Below are 26,662 nucleotides of genomic sequence, written 5' to 3'. Positions count from 1 at the left end.
TTTCTTTCTTTCTTTCTTTCTTTCTTTCTTTCTTTCTTTCTTTCTTTTTAAATTTAATTTAGAGACAGAGAACAAGCAGGGGAGAGAGGGGCAGAGGGAGAGAGAGAGAGTCTTAAGCAGGCTCCAAACTCATTGCAGAGCTCAATGGCAGGGCTCGATCCCACAGCCCTTGGATCATGACCTGAGCCAAACTCAAGTTGGATGCTCAGCCAGCTGAGACACCCAGGTGCCTCTAGGCACTGAAGAATTTTCAAGAATTGAATATTTAAACCATCCTGCAAACATTTCTCTTGTTGGGCAGTAGCCTGTTCTTCCTTCATTCAACTGCTTATTCTGTAGTTACGGCAATTGACAGGTTTCTAAATGATCCCTGTTATTAGCAATGTTGCTTGGACGACCAGAATGGGGAATAGGCAGGAGAAGGAAAAGGGGAAGACACATCAAGCCTCAAAGGTGATGGGAATGTGGTCCCCAGGGTAGGCTGTCCTCGTGACATGAGACAACCAGTGGTCTTGACCAACCTGATTTGTGTCTGCACAAGTAGTAATCTGGGGAACAGAGGTTTTGTTTTAAGGGAAAGACTTTCAATAGAAGTAAAGTCAGAATTCCCTGTAGATGGTGCACCTCTGTCCAGAATAAAAAGGACCTTGGTCCTCCTTGGGTGACTTTGTGGGTTGCTCTTGGGAGGATTCCGAGCAGCAGGGACCCGAGGGTCACTTGTAAGGATGTGGCACATTGGACAGTCTGCAGGGCGTGCTGCAGTGACTAATCCTCAGGTCTTCAGAACTAGCCCTCGGATAAGATCCTGTTCCTGATGCTTTCTTTTCACCCTCTGCCATGTCTGCAGGCAGGAGATTCCAGTCTTTTTGGAAAGATTAGCTGGGCAGGGGTGGGGAGGGTAGCTGTGTTTTAGAGCTGGCTAATAGAAATATTATGTGAGTCACATACGTGATTTTACAATTTCTAGCAGCCACATTTTTAAGAAAGAAGAAACAAGTGAGCTTACTAAATTAAATATGTAAATGTATTTTATTTCACTCAGTGTATCCCCAATAGTATCTCTTTAACGTGTAACCTGTATAAAATTATCAAATGAGATATTTTTATTCTTTATCTATATGAGTCTTCACAGTCCAGTGTGTCTTTTACGTGCACGGCACAGCTCAACTTGGAGCAGCCACAAACCAAGTGCTCAATAGCTACGTGTGCCTAGTGGCCACAGTATTGGACATGGCCGTTTGAGAGGAATTCTCGGATCTAAGATGGGCTTTCTGGGCCTGGGTATTAACACAGATCCGAATACTCAGCTCCTTCAAGCATGTGGGAGGATCTAGGCTCTAGCCCAAGCCTTGTTCCGTCCTATAAGTATCTATTAATTATGTCCATCCACCTGGCTCTCTGGAAGCATCACGGTGGGGGATGTTTTTTTTTAATTAACATTTATTCATTTTTGAAAGATAGAGAGAGACAGAGCATGAGCAGGGGAGGGACAGAGAGAGGGGGAGACACAGAATCCAAAGCAGGCTCCAGGCTCTGAGCTGTCAGCACAGAGCCCAACGTGGGGCTCGAACTCACAAACCGTGAGATCATGACCTGAGCCAAAGTCGGACACCCAACTGAGCCACCCAGGCACCCCGGGATGGGTTGTTAACAAAGAGTGTTGTTAACAGAGGCTGGGTGGTGTGTTTTCACCCAAAGTCGGAGGTGTGCATTCTAGGACCAGCTTGTTATTCGCTAGCTGTGTGACCTTGGATGAATAATTTTATTTCTCTGCCTTGCTCTTCATTGTCTGCATTGTCTGTGAAGTCCAAGGGTTGCTCTAGAGACAACCCCTGTGGTCTCTCCCAGCATCTTCATCCTCTGATTCGGTTCCAAAAGCTCAACGATTCAGAGTAAAACATTTCTGCATTCAAAGAACTGAGCAGCCAGAGGGGAGAGACAAAAAGAAGATGGGGACAGTTTAGTGGGAACGTGAGAGGTCATCGGGTATAGGTGTAAGTATGCCTGTAAGTGTGCAGGAGGTCAGAAGGAGAATTCTCAGTGTCAGTGAAGGCTTGAAGGATGTTTATTGACAGATGTTTTTCATGGGCCAAAGAAAGAATTTCTGCAGCTAATTTCCCCCACCTGCTTTCTGGCTTTCACTGTAAAGGGCACGTTCTCCCAGGATCTCCACGAGGCACCTAAGTCCACCAAAAAGCCCCTTGCATCGCTTTCAGATTGTGATGTGACTCCTGTGTTCCCTGAGCTTGAGAGTGGGGCGGCCCTCCTTTCTGGTCAGTGGACAGATCTATAACAAAAACCTCCCAGCAGTAGAGAGGAGAGAAGCCCCTTCCTCACATCTCTGTCCTCGGCAGGCTAACATACAAGCTCCCGTGAGGATTAAGAGTTATGATGATTCAAAAAATGTTCATGTGGATTGGTATTTTCTGGGGGAAAGTGAAACTCAGCTGATTAGGATTTATTTAAACAACTAACATCACCTCCTCTCCCCCCAGTAAAGCTTTCATGATATTGAAACTCATCTGAAATGCATGCTGGGGAACAGATTGCCAGGACTTTCATAACAAGAGAGACACTGTCTAAATATTCATAAATGAAGTACCCTGAGATTCCTCCAGCTCACCACATCTGGAATTTCTCTCTTTCTTACTACAGTTGATACAGATTTGTAGCCTTGGTGGGACAGAAAAAGTAACCCAGAGAAATAGGCTATTTCGCATCTTTCTGAACAAAGAATTAAAGTCTTAGAGATTCAGAGCACCAGTTGAGCAGGAGGGTTAGGAAAAAGAATGATCCTTGACAAAATTTGGACAAAGGCAGGTGAGGCTTCTGAATAAATGATGACAGTGGGGCAAAAGCTAAACTTGCCCTGCCTAACCTCTCCTCACTCCATCCCTGGACGCTTGTACCACCTTCCTGGTAGCTTTGTTCATTGACTCACTTCCTGGGAGTTGTCCCCTGTGATGGTGACACATGGTGGCTTGTGGCTATCGTGGGTCCCTCGAGGCAGAGCCTGTGTCTTTCTATTCGATAGCCCCATTATATAGCCCAGAAGAGTGTCATAGACTCACTGGGCACGTGACAAGTGGTAGTTGAGCAAATGGAGACTTATAAATGACTTAAAATTTAAACAGGTTCTGTACTGGACAGAGTCTTGTGAAAGTGGCATAGTAGCCATGAGTCCTCTTTCTGAAGTTCACAGTCACCAGCTGGAAAATGACACATTTGATCACCTAAGACCCCTGAACTTACTTTGGGTTTCTAGGGATTAGTAGTGGTTGCCAGTGTTCCGTGGGGCTTGACAGACCCTTCATTCTTTCCAGTCCCTGCTCTAGACCGTTCAGCCCAACAGCACCAAGATAAACCCTTGCCTGACAAAGGTTTATTGGTTCATCGCACTGAGGACACTTGGTAGGAGAACCCGTGCGGCCCCATCACACCAGACAAAAGAAAAGAGAGTGGTTACCAGTTCGGAGGAAGGGGGAATGCAGTGAAATGTAAATGAAGCAGTGTTTTGACAGGTTGCAAGCAACGCAGGGCTGTTAAGGGGTCAGCATCAGGAGTGGACTGCGAGGTGCACCCAGGTCCTATTTCTTTGGGAACCACCGAGTTAAGATAAGTGTGCAGTGCTGTGTTCAGAACTCTTTACGCGAGGCTCTGCACTTGCGTGGGGGATCGCGGCTGCTTTTCTGTGTCACAGTGACTTTCGTTCCTTCGGTCAAGAGTGGAATGTTTCATTCTGACTGATATGATATAGAAAAAGCAAAGTTTCTGGTTGTCTGTGCTTTGAGAGGACAGGCTTTCTCTGGGAGTAAGAAAGCAGTGGTCCTCAGAGAAGGGGTTGTTAGGACCCTTTCCAGCTGCAGCATGTGCTTGGGAGAGATACTATTTCCTGTTGGCTTTGCAGCTGGCTGTGGGACCGCAGCCTGATGGATTGCTAGGCAGCTTCTTACTTTCCATGTCTGAGCTAGTTTTTTGCTTTCTCACCACATGTTTAAGTAGCAGAAAAAGGGGTCGATTCCCTTATGTTGGTTTTTTTCCCGGCCTCACCTGGGAGCTCTTTTATGCTACCTTTCCAGGGAAGGCGTTTTTGCTCACTTGTATCCCCAAAACTCATATTTGGGCGCATCCAGTTTGAAACAAGTTTCCTACTCTGCGCTTTGGTGCCTCGCACACTCGATGTGCCTTAGAGTCCCCAGGCTCGGTGTCTCAGGATTTCCTCAAGTGCTTCCAACACAGACCTTGCTGTCCCGATTCAGAGTGGGGGTCTCCCTGTGAGGGTGCCCGGCCTGCCCATGCTGCTGAACACCCAGATTTGGGTACAGCCCTCTTGGAGGATAAAAGCTAACTCCTTTTGTGTTATCCTTGTGGATCTCCTTTCTCCCAAAGACTCGGAGCTTGTCATCTGAGCAGGAGAAAGTGTCGTTGGAGGGGCCGTGATGTGCGCTGTACTAGGGAACAGAAAGGCTTTGCTCGTCAGGTTATTTTCCTTTTTTTTTTTTTTTTTAAATCTTCCTTTTACAGCAAGAGATTAAAAAGTGTCATAATTCACAATAGTGAAATAATTTGAAAGTCAAATTCCCAGCAGCATTCAGGACTAGAGGCGGTCATTGTGATCTGGGGTCGCTGTCCCCTTTTTCGTGGAGGCCGGCATTGGGCTGGAGTTCACAACATAGTGACATACGCCTTAGGTTTTGTCTCCCCCCGTCTGAATTTAAGTGTAGATCAGGGTTTTCCCACCTTGGCACTATGAACGTTTGGACCAGGTCGCCCTTTGTTGTGAGGCCGGTTCTGTGCCCAGTATTGGATGGTTACCATCTCTAGCCTCCATTACCTCCTTACCACCCCTCCTGCTGCAGCGGCCACAAATGTCTCCAGGCAATGCTGTGTCCCCTGGGGAGCAAACCGGCCCTATCTGTGAACGGCTGGTGCAGACTGTAGTAAGCTCTACGAGGGCACTGCTGCCTCTCTGCTGCTAGGTACACAGTGGGCACTTAGTTAACATTTACTGACCAAATGACAAGCGTAGTATTCATTCCGGCCCTCCTCACTAGCCCCAGCTCCTCAGACTGACTCAGGACTGGATGTCCTCTCTACATCTGTGATCTGGCACGCCCAGCTGTGGCACCACCACCACACTGGCCCTCCCTCCAGGTCCCCACCATTGTTTCGCTTTTGGCTAGCATTGAATATTTGCTAATACCCATGGCTGGATCAGCGGATCTCACGGCGCGGTCCCTGGCCCAGCAGCATCGGCATCACCTGGGAACCTGTCAGGGATGCAGATCCCCGGGCCTTGCGCAGCCCTGGAGAATCAGGAACCTCGGGGCTTCTGTTTTCACAAGTCTTGCATCTGGCGCCGATGCCCCCTCGTGTGTGAGAACCACTGATGTAGACTGTTCCTTGAGCTTCCCTATTGATGAGAATCACCAGGGTGCTTGTGGGTTGCTCGTCCAACCTCAGACCTGTTGACGGGGACCCCCAGAGAAGGGAATCTGGGAAGGCATAGAAGGAGCGGGTGCCCCACCTGTCACAGGAATGGTTGGGGAAAACTCTCCCCCACCCCTGCCAACTCCTACTCCTCCGGTCAAAGTCCTCAAACATTGTACAGAGCCCGGTGCCATTTTACCCCTCCAAGAAGGGAGCCTAAATCCTTCCTTTGGGAAATGATTCCCCATTCATGATACTCTGGTGCTTTAACCTGAAGACATCAGTCTTACCTTTCCCTCACTGTTGCCTCGTCAAGAACTCTGTTTATGTGCCTCATTTCCTCTTCTTGGTTATAAGCTCCTTGAGAACCAGGTACCAGTCTCACTTAACTTAGTCTCTTTCCCCCCAGAATGTAACAGAAGTCCATACCCTTATTGCATTTCCAAAATACAAAAAGCTAGAAAACTAAAAGGTTTTATTACTTTGGGGTGATATAAACCTTGTCCTGGACTAATAGGCATTTATGTATAGTCTTTATCCTACTTGGGGTGACAAATCATGCATTTGCTGCAGAATTTTAATGTATTTGATGGTTGGGTACAGCCCCAGACCCCAGCTGAGGATGTTATCTGTTGTGTGGTATGTGTAATAAATTTCTTTTCCAAAAACCTGAAAAATTCCATCCTCGGGGCTTTTGGATAAGTGATTATGAACGAGTAGTGCATCAGATATTTGTCACTTTAATGAAAGAACCTTAGATTTTGATGTTGGTGAAAGTAGACAACCCTGGGCTCGATACTTTTGTTCTGGAATCCCAAAGGACAACAGTTATAAGGGTTACCTGGTACTTTCTACCACTGTTGGAAGTTCTAGAAGGCTTTCTACCAGACTCTGTGACACATGGGGTTTTAATCTACGTGACCTAAAATGGAGTCCAGAGAATCATCCTGGATTTAATGTTATTTCCTTGGTGTGTGTGTGTTATGTACTGCTTGCTGATATGTTTATTCTGTTTGTTCTGCTTTGATTTGTTTTTTAAGCTGAGGGCATTTTTTAAGTTGGTTTGTTTTTTATATGAGTAGATTATAAAATCATCTGAAGGGAGTCATGGGCTGTGTGCATGTGAGTTCAATTTCTTAAACAGTCTGTTTTTAATCTTATATAAACTTCTAGAAGTTTAGAGATTGAAATAATGTGGGTTTTTTTGGTGAGGGAGATGTGAATCATGACTGGACTTCTTGGGGAGTTTTAATAGAACAAGTTCCTTAAAATTGGAATGCCAGTCAATAATTACTGTAAGGGATGTTGATTTGGTGTCAGGGTCCTCGAACCTTTGGTACGTGACATTTTCTCTGCACCTTTGAATGTGTCTTTTTTTCCTACTTTTGGAAATAGGAAATCACTGGGTTTTTTTTGTTTTTTTTTTGTTTTTTTTTTTTTTTTTTTTTTTTTTTTTTTTATCAGATTCTTCAAGGACTCTAAGACAAAAGGGCTTAAGGGGTACCTGTCTGGCTCATTCAGAGGAGCATGCAACTCTTGCTTTCAGGGTTGTGAGATTGGGCCCCACATTGGGTGCAGAGATTACTTAAAAATAAATACATAAACATTTTTAAAAAGACAGAAAGCTAAAGAATTGACTTAGGACTTCAGTCTTAGGCTAATTCATTAGCTTTTAAAAAATCTTTCCAAAAAATAGAGACAAATTCATCTCAATCACTGGATAAGTTGTGCCTTTATTTTTTTTATGTGCATGTGTGCATTCATTTCTACTTGATCTTGGACTAATTAAATCCATCTAATTGATGAATAGATGGAAAATGCCTGCCCCCCAAATTAATTTCATTCCCTTCCTCTTCATCTCTGTCTGCTACTCATTTAAAATTTGTAATCTTCCCACGTCCAAAAAGGATTTGGAATTATATTTTTCTTTCAAGATATATCAAATGCCTCCTCCTTTGTAAACTCCCTCCTGAATGTAATCCTGCCTTCCTCTGCATCACCCCAGCCGTATCCTGTCAGAGTGAGTCTACGCTTATTCACACATTTGTGAATTTGTCATCCTTTACCCTTGCCTTTCCCCAGGCATCAATTTGTCACTTCCTTGCGAGGGTGGGATGGCTGGTTGGACTGACTTGCATGTCACAGGCCCAAGAACTGACAATGTCTCTTTCCTGGTAGTGCCTCAATAAGTGTTTGAATTAAAGTAGAGAACATCTTCATTCCATATGATGTAAAATTAAAATCATAGTCTCAGTTAATCCATTCTTTTTGCTTATACATTTATTTATATCTTAAAACCATTCGTATATCCAAACTAGCAGCATGTTTTTATTTTCCAGTACTGCTGAATTAGGGCCCAAATGCCTCAGTAGTAAAAACAAATTCTTCTTTTCAAATATATCATAATAATTTAAAATGTGAGGCTGTGGTTGCCTTGTTTGATCAGGGGTCTTCGGAGCTACAGTGCCTGTGACGAGAGCCGTGACGTGTCAGAGTGGGCTAGAACTCAGGCCTGGTCCAGTGTGATTTTTTGGAGCCTCCAGAACTTTACTGAGATTATTTTGGGGACCTGGGTGGAAGATGGGCGAGCCCCACTCTCTAATTTAACCAGAGAAACCTTGGTTTTAGTTGTTGTATATTGCAATTTTAGAATAAGTTGAAATTTGCTTAGAGTGTTCGACTGAAGTTAACCAGATCCTCCTCCCGTCCCTCCTCGGCCAGCCTCTCCTTTTACATCTAAGGACACTGATGTCCAGAGCTATTGCACGGTTGCCTCAGATTTTGTGCTGAGGACAGCCCAGCCAAGATTGAACCTAGTCTTGACTGTCCTGACTCCTGGCCCATAACCCTCACCTCCTGTTTAACTGTCTCTCAAAATTTCCTCCACTTTGTGGGTATCACTAGGGGGTCAAGCAGCATTGAGTGGGAGCTGTGTCTGGTTGTAGGGATATAAAAAAGGGCAAGTGTGATATTGAAGCCTGCTTCATAGCCAGTGGTAGTTGACAGTAGCTACCGGCACCTGTATCTCCTACTTTTAGCTAAATTGGTGTTTTCCAGATAATTCTATATCCAGTGCCTCACACACAAAACAGTATACTTGGTGGAAATGTTTTAAAGCTAGGTTATGTTGGAGCTCCTGGGTAGCTCAGTTGGTTGAGTGTCCAGCTTCAGCTCAGGTCATGATCTCACGGTTTGTGAGTTCGAGTCCCACATTGAGCTTCCTGCTGTCAGTCTGCCAGCACAAGGCCCACTTTGGATCCTCTGTCCCCTTCTCTCTCTGCCCTTCCCCCTCTTTGTGCTCGCCCTCGCTCTGTCTCTCTCTCTGTCTCTCAAAATAAATAAAACATTAAAAAATAAAACTGGGTTATGTTGATTGTCGTACAACTATATACATTTATTAAAACTATTCAAACCATACAATTAAAATGGGTGAATTCTATGGCATAAAAGTTATATGTCATTAAAGATGTTAAAAAAGAAAGGCAGGGGGATACCTGCCCTCCTTAAATATTAGGGAAACTGGGTGGAAAGCAAAATGGCTCCATGAAACATTTTAAAGGCATGCTAGTACTTTCTTATAAATATTTCTTCCTTATGTTGGTTATAAGTCAATTCCACAGTCATTTATTGACCCCCTCCTATGGGCCAGGTCCTGAGGTAGATGAAGGGAAGAGACTGGGGGGTAGAAAGTAACACAGAGGAATAGGAAGAGGCAGATGATAGCCAAGTGTTTCAGAGGAGGTAACTGGAAGTGTCCTCTTTCTTCCACCAAGTTCCTTCACGTCCGGGTGCCTTCTGCTTTGAGTGATAAATACCTATGCAGCCACAAAGTAGTGGTAACCAATACAGTTTTATGGAGTCTGGTAATGAGCTATCCAGACAGGCCCCCTGAAGTTGGCTAATTCGACAGACATCTCAACAGTGTCAAGACTCAGACCCCCCTCCTCTGTGATTTTCTTGGCTTTCCTCTCATGGTTGAAATATGACTGCAATAGTGCCAAATGTTGTGCTGTCTTCCAACAAGGATGTCAGTGTTAAAAGCCAAAAGGCAGAGGCAACTATTTTCCTCTCCACTCTTTTTTTTTTTTTTAATCAGGGAGCAAAATCTAACAGCCTCCCACCTCCCAGTAGAACTCCTCTAGCACTTCATTGGCTAGAAGTAGATCACATGCTCACCCCTAAACGAATCACTGACAAAGGGGAACGAGAGCAACATTTGCCTAGACATAGCTTACTCATCCCTAAGGCTGTGGGTGGTTCCCCATTTCCTAATGTAATACCTGAAGGCAGCAAGATTATATGAACTGGGAAGGGGATGGGGAATGGGAACTGTGAACCAATGTCTACCACACAGTTAATTAACTTTTTTTTTTATGGAAAAGAATAGAAACAATGCTTGTTCTTTTTTCTTTGTTGACCATGAGTGTCTTATCTTTTTTGTAAGATATTTCCATGATTTCGATCTAATGAATTATTCTTCAAGCTGGGACTCTGCAGGCAGTTCTAAAGTAGTGCTGTATTTGTTTCAGTATTGTAAGTTTTGAGGTTGGATAGTCATATTTCACTAGCACAGTCAGTAGGAAAATTGGCAAAGAGCTGTCATTATCCAATTTAAAGATGCTTAACTTTTTCCCTCCTTTTAGAATATTTGGCCAATTCAGAATTTGGGAGGTTTGCTATTACTAATTAAAGAAAGATGGAATGTTGGTAACTATGTGGACCTAGGAATCTTTAGGCAGAGTAGTATTGATGGGATCTAGAACGAGTGCCCCTCAGCACGGCTTAATGAACAAGACACATCGGGGGCCCAGAGTAACGAAGACAGATGGTTTCCCATGCTAGAACAGGGGATGTAACTGATATATTCTGTCCATTGGACAGAAAGCAAAAACATTTGCACAGAAAGTGAGTCCCTCTCTCCCTCTTTCCCTCTCTCCCTCCCTCCCTCTCTCTGCTCTGTTCTCCTGTCATGTCAGAAACAACCCTAGACCACGGCGTGTCCGTATTACAGATTTTTTCTTGCCTTTATTTCATACATCACTCTCTTTGATTGATATGACATTAACCATAATAAAACCCCCACATTTCAGTCATATAAATCGTACTAGGGACAATATAATTGATATTTGTGTATATAGCTTTAGGTTATGATCTGTCTGCACGAACTGGCCTGATCCTTAGAAAATATCTAAGGTCATTCAAAGCCATTAGGATTGTTGACTTTGCTGCAGAATAATAAATGCCTGTCCCAGTAGATAGTAATTCTCTTGAATTTTTCTTTCTACCTTCTGTCCTAAGTCATTGAACCCAGCTTTCCAAGTCTTAATTTCCTGGCTACCTGACAAATGTTTTTGCTTTCTTCTAAGCTGGTGCTTTTGTGTAAATAGAGATAATTTAACATCAGATAGACTTTCTCTTTTTCTAAGTTTGTTTATTTATTTATTTATGTGATCTGTGCATCCACTGTGGGGCTCGAATCAAGAGCCACACACTCTTCTGACTGAGCCAGCCAGATGCCCCTAACATCGGATGGACTTTCAAAAGTATATAATTGAGGACATATTTGAACTGATTTTCGGTGGCCTTAGTGTTTTTCTCTCTTTTGTGAGGGCTGGTACATATCCTTGCTGATGAACAGCCACACCTAAGTAGGCAGGTTCCCACAGAGACTCCATGGGACATATTTGAACAAGTTTGCCCCCCCCCCCATTACCGACATACACATACGTATAAGGAACATTTAGTCGGTATTCATTGGCTATTTGTGATTGACACATATTCACGTACAAATATCTTTCTCTGGGAATATATCATAATGCAGTCTTTTTTATTGTTTGGAGTACTGTGTCTGCTTCGTAACATACACAGATACCCTGTTTCCGACTTAGTGATGTGTGGACAAAGGCTCTTAGGGCGGAATTTAAGCTTTTGGTTCTTTTAGATTACGTTTGCTTATGCATGCACCCAAAGAGTATATAAAATGGTATATAAACTAAAGAGTATATAAAATAGATACCTGAGAACGAAGAAACTTTTCTGCTTTTCTGCCTGAGAGACACAAAACAGTGCCTTTTTGTGACATCACATGATTTGTGAGGGGAGCAAATGAAGAGAAAAAATAATCGTGAGCCCCAAATGAGCAATCTTAGGCAGTTTCCTGAGGGTGACCCTTTCTTTATGCAGTCGTTACATCCTGTCTGTTAAGTGTGCTTTTCTCTGAAGTTACTGTGAGAGAGGGCATCTTTTCCTGGACCAGCTCATTAGATAAAGCATTTTAAAGATTGTGTTTTTTTTCTTCTTACAGCCAAGGATTACTGCAAAGTAATATTTCCATATGAGGCCCAGAATGACGATGAATTGACAATCAAAGAAGGAGATATAGTCACTCTCATCAATAAGGTAAACAAAGGTTTCCTCCTGCCTTTCAAACCGTGAACCACTTTGAGGTGTTGACTGGACGGTACAAGATGTTGGTTTAGCCCTTGAAACACTTGATTTTCCTTTTGTCCTCTCCTGGGGGAGAATCTTGCCTCTTTCCTCTTGATCAGGCTACGCCCAATATATCCAGGTGAATGAATGAACTTGAAAATCCAATAGATTCTGTTTGTCTTGGAGCCAGCTGCAGTTTTGCATGGCCCTGCAGAAAACTCCATCCCAGAAGGCCTAACCCAGAAGGCCGCCTGCTTGGCTGGAGAGCCCGCCCTCTGCAGCAGCCCCAGCTGCAAAGCTGTGTCATGCCTCTCAGGCAGAAAACGCTTAGAGAATGTTTGCTGTTCACATCAAAGACAGGTAGCATGCCTGAGAGAATTTTGCTTGTCTTGTTTGGGCTAAGAAGGTTGTATGATTTCATTACCATTACAGGCAGAGCCCTGTAAACATACAGAGACCTGTAAAATCTGTGTGAATTGATGCAGCTTAACAGGGCCTGAACCGTGTACTATTTATGCTCTCATGCAATGGTACTCACCCAGTAGGTTGTTGAAAGATGTATTATTTAAATGATTCCTAGAATATACAGCCTTTTGTCTGAGATAATAGGGTTCTCATGATGGTTGAGTGCAGCGAAAAGCTGAGCCATGTTTAAGATGTGTTGGGTGCTTCATTCTTGGTTCCGGGTGAGTGGCAGGGAATGTGTGGCGCTGTTGGTACAAGCATGACTTGGGGGTCCTAATGGCTGCCTGCGCTCATGCAGGGCTAGAATGCTATTGGCAGGGTGCAGAGTGCAGGGAAAGGTGAGAGAGAGCAGGGGTTAGGGTGGGGGAGCTAGGCCCCGGGTCTTGCTCCTGTGGCCGTTACTGAGAGGGAGGGGCTTCCAGTGTCGCCAGCCCACCCCCCCGCCGCCCCCACGTGTGTCCATAAAGTGATGGGTACGATTTACCTTTTATAGTCCAGGACGGTTACCTTTAAGAAATGGCTGTAGAAGTTGTGTGTTTTAAGAGCCGGAACCAAAAGATACCAGGGCACTAATGACCCCAGAGGCTAAGCAGCTCACCAAAGATCAAAGTATTGTAGGGAGAACGCTGGCCTCTTCCATATGACAGTGGAATGGAAGACACTGCTAAGACTGCTTTTCTGGAATAGTAGACGATCCCCAGCTCTACTGATGGGCCAGAAATGTGCTCATTGCTTTATCTGTAAACTGTTCTCCCTGCATTTGTTTTAGCGTATCTCTGTAAGTGTTTTACATGTCAGGAGGGTAAAACACTGCCCTTCTTGCTCTTTCTGCCAAGGAGGCGGAAGCGGTTCTCTTTCCTTACCACCCTTCCCCTCGTCCTTAAGTGGTGCCTCCTTCGGCCTGTGTCTGCATGGTGCGTTTCCTATTTTGAACAACACCCTTAATCAAATACTTGGAATAAAGAAGTTGTTAAATAGGCATAAAGCACAATACAGATACTTTGCTAATTAGCACAGATCCTTGGTTTTAATCCTACAGGGAAAGGGATAGATTACTTTCCCCTGTGACCATAAAGCAACCCGAGAGTCGAATAACCCATTCTTTGCAAAGCAGGGGTGCATGTTACTGTTTTTTTCTTTTTCTTTGGAGGGGGAAGCCTCTTTTTAACTGAGAACCAGATGTATCAATAATATTTAATAAGGTTTGGAGAAAAGAAAAAAACTACCATGGATGGTCTCTTATCTGAATACATCTGTTTCTACCTCAATATATTATATTCCCGTCCTTGTCATTTGATTACATATGATGAGAACACATTCATCTTGATGGTTTTGTTCCTACCAGCTCGAGATCCAGTGTGATAAGAGGAATTGAATTTTTCTAAAGAGCTTAGTCAGAAAGGGACCCTCTCCTGGTTCCGTCCTCCATCCGCACGGCAGGGAGAAGGGCATGGGCAGATGTGGAAGGCTGCTGTCGGGAGTGTCCGGGAGCTGTACCACACTTCCTCACTTTCCTATCCTCATGCCTGTAGAAGCAGTTTAGAGACTGAAGCAGCTTATAGATGCTTGCAAAACGTGACCTTGTTATCCTTGCCATACACTCAGTCCCTTGACCTGGCTTATACCCTGCTCCTGCTCCTCAGGCCCAGGGTGCTGTGTCATTCTGACACTTCCTCCCCCTCGCTCGGCCCTGCCCCCACTCTCGAGCCCAGCAGCGCCGGAGCCTGGGGATTCTGCCTTCCTGTGTTCCTGCCACTTCCTGTCCGTGGGGCAGCCAGGCCCACGCTGGAGTCCACACCTCTCCGGGCCGGCTGAGCAGAGAGCCTCACCTCCTCCCTCTCCCAGCACCCTCCACAGCACCTTCTCTGGAGGAAAACCCCAGGGTGGCCACCCCAGGCCCCTCTATTTATCATCCTGTAATGGTGCTTTGCTCATGTGACCCCTTTGCTCCAATGAAAGTCTTTAGCAACTTTCTTCACCTTCGTTGTCAAATCCAGCTTGATTCTCCTTGCACTCATTTGCCCAGGCGCTCTGGTCTTAATCTGGCTTTTTGGCCTTGGGCCACATCACCGTTCTACAACAAGCTCTCCTGAGATGGCCCTGTCTTACTCATGTACCCTCCCTAACCTGACCCAGACCATGTTCCTGCCCCCCGGGATGCCCTCTGCCTACCCACTTAGCTGCTTTTTCAATAGCTAATAATACAGCCAGTCTTAACTCATGCTGTGTCATGTACCTACCTGGGCCCATTTTTCGCTTGTAACTTAAAAATGTTCCCTGTGTATTATCAATTTTGTTTTTATTATTTTTTCAAATTACTTTTTTTAATGTCTACTTATTTATTTTTGAGAGAGAGGGAGAGAGAGAAAAAGAGGGAGGGAAGCAGGGAGGGGGCATAAGCAGCGGAGGGGCAGAGAGAGAGGGAGACATAGATTCTGAAGCAGGTGCCAGGCTCCAAGCTGTCAGCACAGAGCCCGATGTGGGGCTCGAACCCAAACCGTGAGATCATTTATGACCTGAGCCGAAGTCGGACACTTAACCGACTGAACCACCCAGGTGCCCCCTGCTTTTATTATTGTTTTTTATGGTCCGCGAAATCAGGTCTCTTGATATCCTGTCCTTGTGCAGATTTTGACTTTTATTCCCATGAAGTATCTGCCAGCCTTGACCTAGCGTTCCAGTTGTTTGGAAGTATGTTAAAATGACAAGTGCCATGTAGATTACCAGCTCTGAGAAACCAGGGTTTGAATTCCAGCAATGCCATTCACGGCTATATGTCTTGGGGCGTGTCACTTAATCCCTCTGAGCCTCAGTTTCCTCAGCCAGAAAGCGGACCTCACAGGGCTGCCGTGAGGATTTGCTAAGGTGCTGTGTATACATGATTTGTTGCTTCACCTTTGGTTGCTCTTTCTCTGACCTCGGACGTGGGAAGAAGGGCTCTCGTGACTGGGCCCAGTTTGCTGCTGGAAGAGGAACACCTTGATATGAGGTGGGTAGCGGTGGTGGAAAATCTGCCCGAAAATAGCTCAGAATTCACAATGGGTGAGATTTCAGCAAGAATTTTGAGAAAAAAAAATACGTCCTAAGTATTTTGCTTGCTGAAAAGTGGAGAAAATGGATCTGTGTCTGTCAAACCCTGCTGACATTACAGAAAACTCTTAATTTTCCTCTGAGTTAAAGGATCACCTAGAAATTTGTTTAGATGAGTATGTGCCATGGACATTATAAAGAGAAGAGCTTCACTATGATTTGTTTAATGTGTATTTTGATATGCTTCCTTATTGTACATATGAGTTGAGAGGAAAGACCTGAATTGTTGTTCTCTAAATTCAACTGCTTTTGCTGTTAGAGGTTCTCAGTGTACCCCAAATTCCACCGGTGTTTTTCTTTGAGAGTCGGCTGAGGTGGTTTCCTTTTGCCCTGCTTTTCTGTGCTGTGGCAGGAGTCACAGGGCGGGCGTTGCCCTCATTTTTAGCCCTCGATTGTCATTTCGTGCAGCTTTCTAGAAAATGAGTCAGACACCCTTAGTGGGTGCCTGTGAGCCCTCCATGATTCCTGAAATAATATGCAAAGACCTGAACTATTTGTGCGTGTCCCTGGAAACTAGGATGAAATGTGGCAACCCAAATGGTTTGTTTTTTAGTTTATTTATAAAGAATTCTTATGGATTTAGGAACATTTCCACTTGCACAGAACACACCTGTGTTTAGCTTTTATTTCCAGTCACTCAAAAATAGCTCCTTCATCTGTGTTCCTGCCGCCCCCATCCCTGCCTTCGTGATTTGTGCTCAGAGCATGGTTGAAAGGGTTCAGAAGCCTCTGGGTCTGGTTTCCAACCAGGGAGCTCCTTGGAGAAAGGCTGACAGCAGCCCGGTACAGGCGAGGCCAGGCTTCAGCAGTGATGGTGGCCGCCATCGAAATGGCGCTCCTCGCCCTGGCCGCTGTCACATGGGGGAGAGGGAGCCCGACTGTGGAGAGGGCCGATGTTCCCGCCGTTGGCCTTCCTTGCCCACTGTCTCCTGGCCTCGGCCCCCCTAACTTGGAAGGAAGGGCTTCCCATGTGACCCCTTTGTAAATAAGGAACTCTATGTATTTCTTATTAAAAAGCTCCCCTGAGTGACCATGTCTTTGACCCCCTAATAAAGCAGACACAACCGCCTCCCCACCACCGCCGTTTCTTCATAGGCATAAGCCTATTTGGTAACGTGAAGGTGAACATTAAGGAAGATAATATTACTGATAAAAATCATGTGGCAGTGGAGATGGAGGGAAGGGGAGAAGCAATGTAAACCAGTATTGACATACGGGAAAAGAAACTGATAGATGCACCCTAAAGAAAGAGAGAAGCCAAAAGATTAGATAAAGGTAGAAATATAAAGTAGCTACTATAGAAAAAATACAGGGGGAGTTTCACCTTCTCCTCAGAGTATGTCAGACCAGGGACCCTTCAATATTTGGAACTTGACCTGCTGTGAAGGCGGAGTTAGGACTGAATACTAACTAACCCGGCCTCCTTCATCTCTACCTTCCTCCTTTCTAGACAGCTCTTGACCACCTAACTTAATAACAGGCCAATTTACACGCGCCAGCATGGTTTCCCAGTGTAGGATGCTTCCGGGTGGCTGGCACCAAGAGCCCAGGGCCCCTCGTCGCCATTCCTTTCCCTCATGGCAGTCCTGGAAGTTAGGGGGGACCGCGGGTGTCCTGTGCACGTTGCAAAGGAGGAACCGAGGCCCAGAGCGTGGAGGTGGTCCTCCCAAGGGTCCCCACGTGGCAGAGCCGGGGCATGGTTGTGCTGCCTGGGCTGTCCGTGGGGCTGTCGGACGCTTGTGGAAGGCGGGGTTGTCACTTCCACTGGTGACTTGTCTTTTCACCGAGTCACACTCTGTTTCTGGCTATCTAGGGCAAGTGCCTATCAAATTTTCTTTCTAATTTAATGAAATCATCATTATTTAATCAGGAAAGTGATATTACCATGCCATTGCCCCCACCCACTTGCATTTTGGTGCCCATGATTGTGATCGCTTAGGTTCAGGATCATCCATGCCTTTATGATTCCATTGTCACCTCTCCGGAAATGAAAGATAATCAGTGCAGAGGAAATGATGACCTCGGCTCAGGGCTAATGTTGTTCTTTTTTGTGCCTGAAGCCCTCTTCTCCCCCATCCTCCTTCTGCTTTCTGCCCATGTCCAGCATATTTTACCTTCCTCTTTTCTTCTGGGCCTGGGTACCACTTAGTTTTCTGTTTGCTTTTAGTATGAAAAAAGAGAGAGAGAAAGAGCGAGAGAGAGGGAGAGGGAGAGGGGGAGAGAGAGAGACAGAGAAAGGGAAAGACAGGAGTCTTGAGCTTCTTAAGTCATTCTGTGATTATAAGTTCTTTTGTTTGTTCTAATGTGTATTTTCCCTTCCTGCTTCCTCTGATTAATTCATTAATTGAAACATTTATTCACGAGAAGAATGTTTTCACACTTCCTTGCTTCCGGCCCCACAGGAAGTAAGGATGTTTCCTCAAAGAGAAGTGGCTGTAGGAATCTCAAGAAGGGTTCTCAGCTTGGCTTAAGTAAGTCCATCAGCTAAATAGATTGCTGGCCTTGACCCTTTCTCTCTGCACTGCCGAAGCTTTTAGCAGAGCTAAGCGTTAGGATTAAATGTGGTTTCAAGGGTGAGGAGTAAATTAGCACGTGTCACCCTGAAAATGATGACACACTGACAGACCCATTAGAAGGACATGCTTTATGAGTGAACGAAGAAGTTAAGCACAGGTCTGGGATCATCTGGGTTTACATACATTTGAAGAATGTCAGTGTTTAGCAAATAAGTCATTTATGTCATGGGATGTGTTTTGTTGTTGTTGTTGTTTGTTTTTTTTGTTTTGTTTTGTTTTTTTGCAGTATGGCCTGTCTTGTTAGGCTGCATATGTCCTTACTAGCAACAGAAGTCACAATATATCGTCTCCTCAGAGCATTAGAAATCCCAAGGAATACATACGGTTGACTGCTGTTTTGCTTCCTCTGTAACATAACCAGGACACGGGGACCGTTGAGAAGAATCCTGATACCATAAGTGCATTTGATCAAAACTCTTCCTCCCTGAGCTTGTTTATTATCATAAACACAGCGTTAAATTAGATGAGGCTGGCGAACATAGGACTTGAGGTGGTAGAAAATCTCTCTTTAGTTTACCAGTAGATAGTCAACACAATAATAACACCCCAAAATTTTGCTGGCCATGATTGCAGATTTTCCATAGATGAGTTCTTCGCAGTTGATGAGAATCTCCAGCCGTGTATGCGTCCACAAGTTATGTGAAACTGTTGAAAGGGACCCTAGTGTTCATTCGGCGTCATGATCATCTCTGTCCAGAGAGCTGTGCTTCAGTGGCAGGGCCTTAGTAATCCGTGCAACACCATCTTGGATACTTTTCTCCTACAACACCCAGAAAAACCTACAGGTGTCTTAAGGAATTAGAGAAACTCTTTCTATTTCTAACCTTTCTGTTGGCATTACCCTGAGAAGGCTTTTGTGAGAATCAGAGGAGATGTTGTGGCTGAAAAGGCTTTAGAAATCTAAAAGTTGAATTATAGTTACGGCTCTGATAAGTTATTATGGGAAGAAGAAAAACAAATTCCCAGTGACTGGAAGTTTCCTTAATATATTGAACTGTCCTGAAATTTAGTTCAGTACTTTCCCTGAAATTCCCCTTTATTATTTCTTTTTTGACTTTTCTTAGGATAAAAGTAATTTATTCTAGTTGTATAGCCTCCGTCTTATTAAAGTATCTCAAAGATCTTTGCATTCACATTTGCATTTTATTAAAATAGGCTTTTCTGAGATGGAAAGTGGCATGGGATGCACTTTTAAATAATACTTTAAAATCATGTAAATACTTTCTCTTGAGGAAAAATGAGAAAAAAACAGATAAATAGATAAATACAAAGAAAAGTCAAAATCACCTGTGACCTCACCACCTTCGGATACCTCTCAGTATTTGAGCGATGTCCTTCCAGATGTTCCACACAGAGACACGCACACATTATAGTTCAAAATAAAAATAAGATCGTATCATACACACTATTTTGTAAGCCTCTTTTTAAAAAATATATCATGCCTGTCTTTGGCAGCATGGCTAAATGGTTCCTTAGCATCCTAATATATGAAGTGCCACAGTTCTCTTTTATATTTAGCTTGTTTCTGGGTTTTCCTTATTTTAGACCATGTTGAGTGCAGTCATCGCTCTGTAAATTCTTGTGCACGTAATTAGTGCTGCCACTTTCTACTACTTGTGTAACCTTGGGAAGGTTGCGCGATCTGTGTGCCTCAGTTTTCACATCTGTGAAATGGGGGTGATGACAGTACCCACCTCCTGGTGTCGCAAAGATGAACTGAGTTTAAGTAGGTAAAGCACTTAGGATGCCTCACTTAGAGGAAGTGATCTATCAATGTTAACTGTTGTTATTATTTCCTGATGATAACTCGCTAAGTGTAATGCTGCCTCAGTTCCTTTTAAAGCTATTTAAGTGATGTTATGAAAGATTGTGCCAATTAGTCTCCCCACAGGAGTGTGTGAGAATATGTTTTCCTATCCTTGTCATCCCTGGATATTATCATTCTTTTTAATCTCTGCTAATCTGATCGGAGTGTGCATTTTTTAAAATGATTACTCAAGTTAAAAATTTTATGTGTCATTTTCGAATTGATTTTTATAAAAACACCTTACACACATGACATTAACCTGTCATCTTTCACATTTACAAGTGTTTTTTCTTCATTTATGACTCCTGGGGCTATTTAAGAAAAACATCATTAAAAATAAATATCTTTTGGACTTAAATTTTTTCCATTTTATGGTTAACTATATAGTGCAGTACAATTCATCCTTTTAAGAACAGTTTTACTTAAGGCCTTTATATTTTTGTCCTAGTTGGAAAGAGTAGCTGGCTATTAAATGCCTTCCTTTTCTGCCTTCCTCAGGGCTTTCAGAGGTTCTATTTAAAGCTTCTCTCCTTACAAGCATTTTTTTTTTTACAGTGGCATTCAGAGAGGCCCTGAGGTTCTGCATGGATATATATGGATCCTCATATTCTAGATCAGAGCTTGGCCAACTTTTTCTGTAAAGGGCCAGAGAGTAAATATTTTAGGCTTTATGGTCTCTGTCGCAGCTATGCAAAAGCGGTCAGAGAACTAAATGAATGGACGTGGCTGAGTTCCAATAAAACTTTATTTTTGGACACTCAGATTTGAATTTTGTGTAATTTTCACATTCCTTGAAATGTTCTTCTTTTGGTTTTTTTAAACCATTTAAAAATGTTTCGACTGTTCTTAGTGGAATGAACAGAAATAGGTAGCAGGCCAGATTTGGCCCATGGGCTGTAGTTTGCTGCCCCCTGAGATAGAATGTCTAGAAACAGACCCCCAAAATACAGCAATTAATTTTCAGCAAAGGAGCAAGGAAACTTTGACAAAGAAAGGATAATCTTTTTCAGAAATGGTATTGGCCCAATTGGTAATCCATAAGCAAAACAAAAACAAAAATACCCTGACCTAGACCTAATACATACATTAACTCAAAATGGACCGTAGATCTACATGTAAAACAAAAAGCAGAAAATGTTTATGAAAACATAGGAGAAAGAGTTGTTAGACACGACACCAAAAGCACAGTCCGTGAAAGAAAACACTGCCAAATTGGATTTTGGCAAAATTAAAAACCTTGGCTCTGCAAAGATACCCTTAAGAGAATGTTGGTTGGTCTTTTGTTCTTACAAGACCATCGGAGCCCCAATATTTAGTAAATAACTTCCTGATACGTGATTGCATGAATTTCAAGGACCTTGGTTTTGTTCTCGGTCTTCCCGAGAATATCCTTTGTAATACAAGACCATAAATCTCCTGTATCGGAGCTTTTCCTCCAAGGTGGCAAACAGATGTAGCCCCAGTCTACCTACCAGGCAGGCCTGGACTCAGCTGAGCAGCCCGAGGGCCTGGATCCGACTGGGAATTGTGTTTTTCATTCCCTGCCCAAGGTCTGTAAGCTAAATTTGCTGCGTGTAGAGAAAAACATCACCAAACGAATTTTTATGCCAAGGAATAAGTTTTCCTAATAGAAAAACTGAAATGTAGATTTGTCTGGTGAAGAATAGAAATAGAAGGTAGGAATTTATGAATTTACCAATAGCTGCTGCAGCTGGCTTGGCCGATCTTGACGTTCATAATGATTATGGCTATGTCTTTCACCTCATATTCCTTCCTGGTCCTTATCTGTAAAATGAAGGCACTCCCCAACCCTCATCCCTAACAGCTTTCTTTGTTTCTCTTGGAGGTGGTGCAGGAGCTCAGAAAATCTCTTAAAGCATAATGAAAGATGCTTTATAAATGCCACTCTTTGTCAAAGAAGCAAAATGATTTTTATTATATCTGCTCCCCTTTTAATGGAAGAAAAGCATGTGTTGGGATGCAGAATATACGGTTTTCTAAACACAAATGCACATGAGAGCTCAGCTGTAGGATGCACATCCTTGAGAGGTAAACGTATTCTTAGCCATGTGCTTCGGATGAGCCGAAGGTCCCATTAGAAACCGTTTTCACAATTGAGCCTTAAGTGTTCATCTCAATGTAAATGACTTAACAAGTAGAAAAGGGGAAATTTCTATGAAAAAAATACTGATGTATAACTTTGCATACTTGATTATGTTTAAATGGACCAAAGAAATGTGAAAGTGCTTCCTTAATGAGTTGTGTTTTGTGTGTAATTGTTCACGTGCCTTCATATGTTAATGGTTCCTATGGCGCATAAAGCCCGATCATGAGTACACAGGAAAGGTCCTCTCTTGCAAATATCTCCTTTTCACATGATGACTGTTTTTTTAAATAGATTTATGGGGGGAGAGGGTCTTTCACTCTGATACTAGAAAAAAGACTAAAAGCCTAAATATTTCCTGAAACTTGAGGTTATATAACCTAAAAATAAAATAACGAAATCAGTAAGCTATTCCTGTGTATTTGTTGTGGGCAAGCGATACGGCCGCGCCCGGGACTCCAGGACTTGCGCAGTATGAATGGTGATCCTGGAGCTGGACTGTTTAGGGAATTATCTGTTGGGTGCTGTTCTCTGAAGAGGCTCCAGAGAGAAGCATCTTTTTCTAAGAGGGAAACAGGCTGTGAGTAACCAGGCCTGTGGGGCTTCTGCTCTGGCTTGTCTCCTATTAAAATCCCTTCGGGCTTTCCTCCTGCCTGCCTGCCTGCCTGCCTGCCTCTCATAATGTCTGTGGAAGTTCTGTTCTCTTTCTGGGGACTGAGATTTGATTTCAGCTTTTTGCGCAGTTCTTGCTGACATCCAGATTCAAGGGTTACTTCTGTAGCATTTCCTAACCCATGTGCTATGAGTGGGTTATAGGAGTATAGGGTAGTGATCCCCTCAGCTCTCCGGGTGGATGGAAAGGGCCTTAGGTAGCCGGAACCCCCTTCTGGGTTGTTGGCCTTTAACATTTGGCCTCCAGCAGTATGCCATCAAAATATTATCATTTTGTATGCGTGCCATTATCTGGAAAAGGTTGGGGGACACTGACCTACTGCCTATATTTCACTTTTGCATATGATGATGTTTAACACCGACTCTACTTTTCCTTAGGGAATATTCCACCTTCCTGTTAGAGAAAGGTGTCTATGACTAGCAGAGGAGACTCCAGGGTAATTAAAAACTCTTGTATGTCTTTTCATTTCAGAAATTCTTTCTCTAGGACTTCTTTTGGGAATTAGACCTTGAAATAGCTCAGACTTTTAAAGATAGAGCTAAAGTTCGATTAAATCTAGAATCAAATAAATTCTAATTAAAGAAACAGCCTTTTTAAGTGAGTATACAACTTCTGGTTGTAGCCATGATGGAATCAAAGGTGTTAGCCTTACCCTCCTGCCATAGACAACGTTAAAATTGGACAAAATACATGAACCCACTGTTTTTAGGCATTGGGTAATACAAAGCATGGAGATGTAATCCTTGAGAGAAGTGTTCCACATCAACCCCGGGGGCGCTTTCTAAATTGCAGCATAGGGCACTGGAGCCCCAACAGAAAGCAGAGGACTCATCAGATAGAGGAAACAGAGATTATAATTCAGGGCTGCCCAGGTGACTGGACTTCTCAGGGCAGGCAATTGCAGAGGAGTGAGCTGTGCAAAGAAAGAGCTCCAGAAGGTTTTGCCAAATGCTAAAGTGTGCATCACTAGGGCAAGACCCCACCAGGCCCGGAAGAAAATCAGCACGGGGGAGTGGGTGGGCTGTGAGCTGAGTGAACATCCCAGAAGTCACCAGTGATGAGACGTGTTAGAATTCTGGCCAAGCAGGGTAGAAAAACTGTGCTGAACATACCTGGCATCTAATTGAGAACCCAGGAGAGGCAGCCACAGGAACAGCCCCTCCCTAACCCACCCTAACAAAGCCTAAAACCAAGCTTTGACGGATCAAGCTGATCTGCACGTAACTTGCACACCGTAACAAAAACTCAACACGGTTACAAGGAAGGCCTCAAAACCCAGTCTCAACGACGTAGTTTGCACAGTTGTTGAGAGCATACAGTCACAAATTACTGTACATATGAAGAAGCAAGAAAATGTGAGGTACGATGTGGGTGGCTTACAGAAGACATGGGGCATTTCTGAGTAGTTTTCAGGCATCTACACATGCTTCGATTCATATTGGCATGGCCAAGTGGAGGCTTGGTTACTGCTCTTTGTGTGTTCCTCATTCGATTTTTTATTACCAGTTATATATTATGTGAAATGAAAGAATCAGAAGTTAGTATTGCAAAGCCTATAAGTTATTGCCCAATAAAAAGTCAGGATTTTTTACAAGTTAGATGAACTCTTTGAGGTCATGAGTTCCCAGTGTCGCAAAACAGTGAATGACTCCCTAAGCCTTGACGATCCTAGGATATTGGCTTTTGTAATGGGACATTTTCCTTTTTTTTTTTCTTTAATTCTTTCATCAGTGTTTTATAGTTTTCATACTATGGGTCTTTTAACTCCTTGGTTATGTTTATTCCAAAGTATTATTATTTTTGGTGTAACTGTGAGTGGAATTGCTTTTCTTAATTTCTCTTCGCTGGGGCGCCTGGGTGGCTCAGTCGGGTAGGTGTCCAATTCTTGATTTCGGCTCAGGTCATGATCTCACGGTTGGTGGGATCAAGCCCCGCATCAGGCTCCACATTGATAGCACAGAGCCTGCTTGGGATCGTCTTTCTCCGTCTGTCTCTCTCTGCCCCTCCGCTGCTCATGCGTGTACACGGATGCACATGTACACACGCCCCCCCCATAAACATTTAAAACAATTCTCTTTCTGTTACTTCATTGTTAGTGTAACGAAATGCAAAAGATTTCTGTGTATTAATTTTGTATCCTGTGACTTTACTGAATTCATTTATCACCTCTCATAGTTTTTTGGTGGAATCTTTAGGATTTTCTATATATAGTATCATGTCATCTGTAAATAGTGAAATTTTACAGCTTCCTTACCAATTTGGTTGCCTTTTTTTTCTTTTTGTTGTCTGGTTGCTGTGGCTAGAACTTCCAGTACTGTGTTGAATTATAGTGGTGAGAGTGGACATTCTTGTCTTGGTCCTGCCTTTAGGGGAAAGGCTTTCAGTTCCTCCCCCACTGAGGATGATGTTAACTGTGGGTTTTTCATATAAGGTCTTTATTATGTTGAAGTATATTCCCTCTAGACCTACTCTCTAAAACTTGAGAGTTTTTATTATGAGTGGATGTTGTACTTTGTGAAATGCTTTTTCTGTGTCTGTTGAGAGGATTGTATGGTTTTTATCCTTTCTCTTGTTAATGTGATATATCACATTGATTTGTGAATATCAAACCCCTGGGGCAACCCGGGAATAAGTCTCACTTGATTGTGGTGAAGGATTTTTTTTTAATGTATTGTTGGATTTCGTTTGCTAATATTTTGTTAGGGACTTTTGCATGTGTATTCATCAGAGATATTGGACCTGTAGTTCTCTCTCTCTCTCTCTCTCTCTCTCTCTCTCTCTCTCTCTTTTTGTAGTGTCTTTCTCTGGTTTTAATGTGAGGGTAATGCTGGCCTCATAGAATGAATTTGAAAGGTTTCCTTCCTCCTCTGTTTTTTGGGATAGTTTGAGAAGAATAGGTATTAACTCTTCTCTGAGTGTTAGGTAGAATTCCCCTGAGGAGCCATCTGGTCCTGACTTTTGTTTTGGGAGAATTTTTTGATTACTGATTCCGTTCATTGTTGGTAATCAGTCTATTGAGATTTTCTATTTCTTCCCGACTCGGTGTTGGAAGGTTTTATGTTTCTAGGAATTTGTCCATTTCCTCTAGGTTGTCCATAGAATTTTTCATAACATTCTCTTATGGTCCTTTGTATTCCTGTGGTGCCAGCTATTATTTCTCTTCCTTCATTTCTGGTTTTATTTATTTGAGTTATCTTTCTTTTTTTCTTGATGAGTCTGGCTAAAAGTTTATCAGTTCCGTTTATCCTTTTAAAGAACCAGTTCCTGGTTTCATTGACCTGTTCTACTGGGGGTTTTTTTAATCTGGAATGTGACATTTTCTTGAGTGAGTTTGTCTCTGAGGCTGTCTCCTTGGCTTCTCTCATTAGCTGTGGTCTGCCAGGCATTTCTTCTAACGTTGAGATAGCCTGTAGTTTTCCTTTTTCCCTCTTCCCTCATAAACCATGATGTTGATGAGCCTGCTTTAATAACTGACTTATGGGGATGTTGGAAATTGTGAGCAGAAATCCCAGTCATGCGGAATAATTGCATCTCTTGGGGAGGCGTTAACAAGCAGAGGCAAAACTGAGTGCTCCTGGGCTCTGGCTTCTGTGGATCTGTCTCTCAATAGCCCCCCTGAAGCTCCACGCAGAAGACGTTCATTAGTAAATATTAAACAGCGCTTTCTGTACTGCTGGTGGGACGCTGAAAGTGTACAACACTCCCTTTCTCCTGGAGTGGTGTCTCAGTCATCAGAGGAGACCGTGAAAAACAGCCACGCTGGATAACTTCTGGGAAACTGGGACTAGGGCATGTGGGCACAGCTGGCCACCAAGAGCAGTGGCTGAGCGTAGTGCTTTTCTTTTTTGCTTGGACCAGCTGGTGAACCCATTTTCATCGTTTCATTTTTTGGTTCGATAGGTCCGTTTGTAAGCTACACATTCCCGTCTGAAGTCAAACAGGGCACTTACGATGTCTGAGAAAATGTGGCTTACGTTCTGGAGGTATTTTGAAGTTGTTTCCACAATTATAAACAAATAATAAATTCAGTAAAGATCAATAGGTAAGCCAGATCACAGAGGTGAAGCTTTCTTGAGTAGCTAATCTAT

General features: G+C 43.4%; 1 protein-coding gene across 5 annotated transcripts in view; it reads left to right on the top strand.

Annotated features, from left to right (window-relative positions):
• SH3KBP1 (SH3 domain containing kinase binding protein 1) overlaps nt 1-26,662 on the top strand; it is a 328,594-nt gene that overhangs the window by 231,848 nt on the left and 70,084 nt on the right. For all 5 annotated transcript variants that reach the window (XM_049643565.1, XM_049643564.1, XM_049643561.1 and 2 more), the window contains one exon: nt 11,735-11,829. In XM_049643565.1, coding sequence (XP_049499522.1) covers nt 11,735-11,829 — 95 coding nt within the window. The remainder of the gene's footprint in view (nt 1-11,734; nt 11,830-26,662) is intronic.

The sequence above is a fragment of the Panthera uncia genome, chromosome X (genome assembly GCF_023721935.1).
Source record: "Panthera uncia isolate 11264 chromosome X, Puncia_PCG_1.0, whole genome shotgun sequence".
Taxonomy (NCBI): Eukaryota; Metazoa; Chordata; class Mammalia; order Carnivora; family Felidae; genus Panthera; species Panthera uncia.
This window is presented reverse-complemented; position numbering and strand designations above follow the sequence as displayed.